This window comes from Myotis brandtii, unplaced genomic scaffold, assembly GCF_000412655.1.
Source record: "Myotis brandtii unplaced genomic scaffold, ASM41265v1 scaffold1163, whole genome shotgun sequence".
Taxonomy (NCBI): domain Eukaryota; kingdom Metazoa; phylum Chordata; class Mammalia; order Chiroptera; family Vespertilionidae; genus Myotis; species Myotis brandtii.
The window spans coordinates 322,456-329,493 of NW_005354025.1; the positions used below are offsets into that span (position 1 = coordinate 322,456).

Consider the following 7,038-nt stretch of genomic DNA (forward strand, 5'->3'; position numbering starts at 1 on the left):
CTCTGGAGAAAAATCCAGGAGGTCTTCCTGGAGGAAGGGGCATTGGATCTTAGTCTTGCAGGATGAAAACTACCAATTAATTAAAGCTCCTAGCAGCCAGTTCCCTCACCTTCCACTAGGTCCTTCCCCCTAGAGGGCCTGGTTTATCCAGCAAGACTGCCAGTTCTGTTTACCACCCACAGGCCAGAAGATAAAACCAAGGGGCTGGCGGTGGTGATAGATGCCAGGAAGCAGCCTCTACACCCTGTCCTGGTCAATGCCTTGGAAGCCACCCAGGTGAGTGAGAGGTGGACAGCATCAACCTAGGAAGTCTTGGGAGCACCAGGGCCTTCTGGTATTCATGGAGTCTGGTAGCTCAGAGCTGGGTCCAGGCCCCCAGACAGGGACTCCTCGTTGCAGCTAGCAGAAACCCCAGCCCAAACAGGCTGAGAGAGGAAGGTTCTTCATTGGTTCACGTGACTCCATAGTCCAGGAGTTAGATCCAACGTCAAGTATGGCTTGATTCGGGGACTCAAATATGTCACTCAAATATTCTCTCTCCATTTCTGGCCCTGTTCTCCTGGGAGGGTGCCCTTCTCAGCCAGGCCCCTCTCTTAGTGGCAATCTGGCTCCCAGAAGTTTTGACTTTACATGGTCTTGGATTCAAGTCCAGTAGGAAAGAGTGAGAGATTCTTTTCCCAGAAGTCCCAGCAAAAGTTGCTTTGTGTCTCCTTAACCCTGATTGGCTCAGGTGTCAGGAAAATGCGACACACTGATTGGCTTAGACTTAGGTCACCGGGACCTCATGGACTGAGAATAGGGGAGGGAGGAGATTCCTCCATAGCTGGTATGGGCAGCAGAATAAGTGGAATTTGGAATTAAGCTTACCTCAGGGTCTGATCTCCTCATCCTCACTGTATAGATGGGGAAACTGAGGCCCAGAGGGGATGGATCATCTAGGAAGTTTGCAACCCAGCTGGGACCTCTTGATGTCCAATGACACCCTCCACACATACCCTACAAGGGTCCCAGCCTTGCATAACCCCCGCTTCCCCTCCCTGGCCCTGTGGCCTATTTGCTTGTGTCTTAGAAGGGAAGCTCAAGGGCTCCATGAAGGCCTGGGCAGAGCAGCTCCGAAATGCTTCTTTCGTACAGGCTCTGGACCCAGCCTCCATCCATGTCATACTCTTCCTGGGGGAGAAGGAGACTGCTCTTCCGCTGGAGACATTACCTGACGTCCAGGTGAGGGGCAGGCAGCGTCAGCAGAGCAGAGAGGAGGTGTTGGGCTTGCACTGAGCTGGGCTGAAGAATTGCAGACGTCCCGAGCGAAGAGAGGCCCTGAAATAAGGTCAATAAATACAAGGCCCACAAGCTACAACTCTCGGGCCCTGCCCCTGGCAATCCTAGCAATGCCTGGTGGGCACCACCACGTGATTGAGAGCTGCACATGGCAGGATACCTTTCTGAGAAGCTTAATCTAGACCAGTGGTTCTCAACCTGTGGGTCGCGACCCCTTTGGGGGGTCAAACGACCCTTTCACAGGGGTTGCCTAAGACCATCGGAAAACACATATATAATTACATATTGTTTTTGTGATTAATCGCTATGTTAATTATGTTCAATTTATAACAATGAAATTGGGGGTCACCACAACATGAGGAACTGCATTAAAGGGTCGCGGCATTAGGAAGGTTGAGAACCACTGCTCTAGACAAACCCTCCCCACTTTCTTTGCACCTGGGGAAACTGAGGCCCAAGGCCACACAGCAAGCTGGAGGCAGAGATGCTTTTTCCTCCCAGTTTTCCTGTATTTCTCTCCCTAGTTTCTCTGAGTATCTCAGCCTCAGGGGCAGAGTTGATTTGGACTCTGCAGGAAAGAGCGCGGCAGCTCCCTTTCTCTAGTGCCGGGTACCACGGCCATAGTGCTCTGCCCTGCTTCAGGAGATGGTGTTAAAGGGCCCCTTCCTCCTGGTTTGGGACGGGCACATTGTGAGCTAGAGAAATGCTTTCCAAGCTCATGTGCTTACGGGTCACTGGTGGATTTTATCCAAGTGCAATTTCCAATGAAGTCGTTCTGTTTGGGGCCTGGGACTCTGCATCTGCAACATGCTCCCACGTGTGCTGGTGCTGCTGGTCTGTGGACCACACTTGGAGGATCAGCAATAACTAGTGGGCCCCCAAACCACAAACCTGCTCAGCCCCAAGCTTAGGTGTCTGGAGCTGTTCCCAGCATAAACCTCCAACTGCACTGCCTGGGAGAAGCAGTCACCTAGTCCCTTCTCCATGTCTTAGGGGTTGCTGCTAATTCCCAGCATAAACCTCCAACTGCACTGCACCTAGTCCCTTCTCCATGTCTTAGGGGTTGCTGCTAGGATTTGGTGACCTTTGGCAACAGCCTCAAGAAGGAGACGGCACCTTGGTGGGTCACCAGAGGATGGTACAGGATTACAAAGAGATTAGGGCCAGCTTCAGTCAATTTGTGTGGTTGCCTGGAGAGCTGGGCTGGGCAAGAGCCGAGCTCAGAGGGAGCAAGTGCTGTGATTGATTAATGATGTCTGCCTTGGGCACAAGGCAGCAGAAGGGTATGGCAAATGCTGTTTATTTGCTATTCCTCACCCGGGGTCTGGTTCTGAATTTTGATTTTTCAGAATTCCCAGAGAAAATCCATTGTCCAGAAAGCAACTCTTACAGCCAGGGGCAGACTCACCTGTGCGAGGTGGAATGTGCTGGGGCTGGGATCTGGAGAGGATCTTCTCAAATATCTGTCCCCACACTGAGTCCCCGGTCCTCCTGACTCACTTCTTTTGTCTGCAGGTGGAGGTGCTGACCTCCTTAAAGGCCCTCAGCCACCACGTGGACCCCAACCAGATGCCCACAGCCCTGGAAGGCTCCTTCCCCTACTGCCACAGCGAGTGGGTGCAATTCTTCCAGGTGTCTACCGTCACAGCCTTTAGTCCTGTACCCTCACACCTTCCCTTCCTCCCTTCACTATCCTGCCCATGGATCCATCCACACTGTCAGGTTCAAAACTAGTCAGTCAACAAAAGTTTAAAATGAAGGTGCAGCATGGAGTGATTGAGAGCTCAGGCTCTGGGGCCCGGCTGCCCGGGTTCCAATCCCAGTTCGGCTGTGTGACCTTGGGTAACTTATATACCTTCTCTGAGCCCACTTCCTCGTCTATAAAATGGGGCAGGTAATCAGAGTCGGGGGTTGTTGTGAGCAGTAATTGACTTAATGGGGGTAAAGAGTTTAGAAGAATGTCTGGCACATGCTAAGAGCTGTCTGTGACAACTGAAAATAGATACAGACGTCTGCTCTGTGGACCCACACAACCCGGGAGCTCAGGGTCTGACGGGGAAGGCAGACGTGTTCCCTCTCATAAGAGGGAGGAAATAAGGAAACCACCAGCGAGGGGCTCCTTTCCCGTGTGAGCTCAACTTCTCTGGCCCAAATTAACACCCCGGACGGGGTGGCTCACACAGCAGTACGCAGAAGATTACCAGCGTAAGCCACATTGGAGCCCCGCCCGGCAGTGTCCGCCGGGGCGTTCTCTAGACCAGGGCTGCTCGATCTCAGCGCCGTCCACATTTGGGGCCGGATCATTTTTTTGTTGAGAGCTGGCTTGTGCATTGTAGCATGACTAGCACCATCCCTGGCCTCTGCCCACTTTGACCATGACAACCAAAATGTTTCCAGACATTGCCAATGTCGCCGAGGGGGCAAAATTACTCCCCGCTGAGAGCCACTGGTCTATACGAACAGTTTACAATGTGGTCTTCTTCTTTTAAAAGTCATGCCTGTTTAAAAATAGGCAGCACGTTCAAAATTCAAGTGGGGCACAGGGTACTGAAAAATCTCCTTTCCTAGTGTCCCCTGGGCCCCAGTTCCCTTCTCCAATTAATCGAGTGACTTTCAAACTACATTTTTGCTTTAAAACCTTCCCTTTAAATGAAATCTTACCTATAGACCTAGGATAGAAAACTGGTAAAGAGGAAGACTAACACTGTTTGATCCTCACACCAGCCTATAAGGCAGGAATTACTGTGATCCCATTTTACAGAGGAAGAAGCGGAAGCACAGAGAGGTTAAGTAACTTGCCCAAAGCCTCACAGCGAGTAAGTGGTGGAGCTGGGCTGAAGTGGGACCCAGCAGAGGATGTCCTCCTTCCCCCTGTCCACTCTCTCCCTCTGCCTCCCCCTCCCCCAAGGTATCCCCACTGGCCTGGGACAGCGCAGGCCTGTCTTTCTCCTCCCTCTCTCATTCCCAGCACCGGTGGTTCTCAAAGTGTGGCCCCTGGGCCAGCAGTGTCAGTATCACCTGGGAACTTGTTGCAAATTCACGTTCTCAGGCCCCACCCTGAGGAACTAGGTCAGAAACACAGGAGTGGGGCCCGGCAGCATGGACACTAACGAGCTCTCCAGTGGTTCTGATGCAGCCGGAGTTGGAGAAGCACCACCTCAGGCCCCTGCTGTGTCTTCCTGGGTGGGGGAGGTGCCCTCCTCACTGGCTCAGGCTGACACCCCCACTTCTGTCCTGCAGAAGTCAGACCCTTTCCTTGCTGACCTCCGCCAGGCCTCCTCCCTGCTACAGGCATCCATCAAGGAGTTTGAGAAGGGTGACTCCCCTGGAGGGGCACAGGTGAGCCAGGGGCATGGGTGGCAAACTCTCACCACACCCCAGATTCCTCAGACCAAGGACTCAGTGAAGGGAACAGACAGGCTGGGCATGATCATCCCTGTTTTACTTTAAAAAAAATAATATTTTTATTGATTTCAGAGAGAAAGGGAGAGGGAGAGGAAGATAAAAACATCAATGATGAGAGAGAATCATTACCTCCTGCATGTCCCCTACTGGGGATTGAGCCCACAACTCGGGCATGTGCCCTGACCAGGAATTGAACCATGACCTCCTGGTTCATAGGTCGATGCTCAATCACTGAGCCATGCTGGCTGGGCTCATCCCTGTTTTTCATTCATTCATTTGACTTATATTTACTGGGTACTCACTATGTGCACCCAGAGACCCAGCCTGGGCAAGCCGATTTGTCCCTGCCCTCATGGGGTGCATGGTACAGCGGTAGAGGTAGTTGTTAAAAAGTGAACAAAGAAATGGACATGTAGTTACAAATTATGCCAAATGCTATGAAAATAAGATTGAAAATAATGGGGAAGGAGGGAGATGGTATTTAAATTCAGACCTGAAGGATAAGAAGGAGCCTGCATGGGAATAGGAGGGGGGTTGGGTTCCAGGTGGAGGGCATGCATGTGCAAAGGCCCTGAGGTGGGATTATGCTTGGTACGTTCAGGAATAGCATGGAGGCCGGTGTGGAACAGAATGATTTGGGGGTGGGGGTGGGGGGGAACTAGAAGATCTTCTGGATAGAGGCTGGATCAAAGAGGAGTTGGATTGGGATGTCCTTCTAAGCAGGCAGGGAAGCCACTGGAGAATTTAAGCAGAAGGATGTTTAAATTTGCACCAAGATCCTTCCAGCTGCCATGCAGAGAATAGACTGCAGGGGGAGCCAGAGTGTAACAGGAAGACCAGTGAGGAGGCTGGGATGGGTGTGCCAACAAGAGATGATGGCACTTGGACCAGTGAGCTTGCCATGGCAATGAGAAGAGTGGCCTGAGGAGATGTTTTAGAGATAAAGGATAGACTTTCTGTAGGACTTTGTATGCCAAACTGGGGGAGTTGGGCATGGTCAGGGTGTGGGGAGCCCTGGAAGGTGGTAGAGGGAGAGTGGGGACTGGGTCTCAGGCCACCTCCCTACACTGGCAGGAGGCCTCCAGGTGTCTGAACAAGTCCAAGGAGCTGATGGAGGCTGTGCTGAGGGACCCAGTTCTGCTGGGCCTCCAGCGGGAAGGCGGAGCCACCCTGGCCAGGCTGCAGCAGGAGGCCAGCAGGCTGGACTTCAACCCAGATGTCAGGTACGGACGCCCATCTTTTCCTCTCCCACCCCACCTGATTCCTGGATGGGAGTTTGGAGCTGGGGACACATAGGGTGGGCCCGGCAGATGCCCAGGATAGGGATGTGCCCAGGATAGGGCCCATATCCTGTCCCTTCTCTGCTGCCCTCCTTCAGCCCCAGTCATCTTCAGACGGGGGTGGGCATTGGAGGACAGCCCTGCCTGTTTCCGGTCACACTCATGGACCAGGCACTTTCTCTTACCCACTGAGCTGAGCCTGGCCAGGAGAATCTCACGGTGTGTGAGGTCTCAGAGCCACAGCAAAAGCAATTCCTAGAAAGTACCAATTTTCTTAAATTTAGGGGTGGTATAGGAGCAAATCAGTAATTAAATCAGTCAGTAATTGGAAATTTCTTTATCTCTGTTAGAACACAAAGTTTGCATAAACTCAAGGACAATTTGTTTATTTAACCAGCACCTAAATAGCACTTAGTATGAACACAATATTGTTTTAAAGGCTTTACAAATAGTAACTCGTTTAATTCCCACCCATGTGGTGAACCTAGCAGTACTCTTATCTTACAGTGGAGGGGCCTGAGGCTCAGAGAGGCTAAGCGACTTGCCCAGGGTCACAGAGCTGGGATGTGGTGGTGCCAGGGCTTGAGCCCAGGCAACTTGGCCCAGAAATTTGAACACACCACCCTGAGCTGTGCCACAGGCAAAGCCATGCTGATATGTGCACTGGGCAGCAGGGCCCTGGTACCAGGTGTGGAGTCCTCACCCTGCCCCTCACGTGGCCTGGTGGGGCTGTGATTCCCAGAATGTCCCATCTCCCTGGCTGAGCGCCAGGCCCCTATTGTCGACCAGAGGCCCCTCCAGGCCGTTGACCACTGGCAGGTCCACCAGGGGGCACTGTGGTCCCGTGTGAGCCGCTGTGCGTGTTTGTTCGGCTGCTGGGTCCCTGCAGCTCCCGCCCTCCCCTCTCCCCCTCCCTCCGCCAGGCAAGCTGGCATTTTCCATCAGGTTCACGCAGCCTGGGCCCTCACCTGGAAGGGCAGGCACCCGTGAGGAGTATCAGTCAGATGGGGAGGCCCAGAGCGAGACAAGCAGGCATTCCTTCCATTCCATCTCCCCGTTTTCCTTTTCCTTCTGA

The 7,038-nt window shown here is 52.8% G+C and overlaps 1 protein-coding gene across 1 annotated transcript in view; it reads left to right on the top strand.

Annotated features, from left to right (window-relative positions):
• The window catches only part of KIAA1755 (KIAA1755 ortholog), a 37,851-nt gene that overhangs the window by 20,460 nt on the left and 10,353 nt on the right, over window positions 1–7,038 (top strand). The window contains exons 5-9 of the mRNA XM_005858257.2: window positions 183–276; window positions 1,135–1,221; window positions 2,794–2,910; window positions 4,519–4,617; window positions 5,758–5,906. Coding sequence (XP_005858319.1) covers window positions 183–276; window positions 1,135–1,221; window positions 2,794–2,910; window positions 4,519–4,617; window positions 5,758–5,906 — 546 coding nt within the window. The remainder of the gene's footprint in view (window positions 1–182; window positions 277–1,134; window positions 1,222–2,793; window positions 2,911–4,518; window positions 4,618–5,757; window positions 5,907–7,038) is intronic.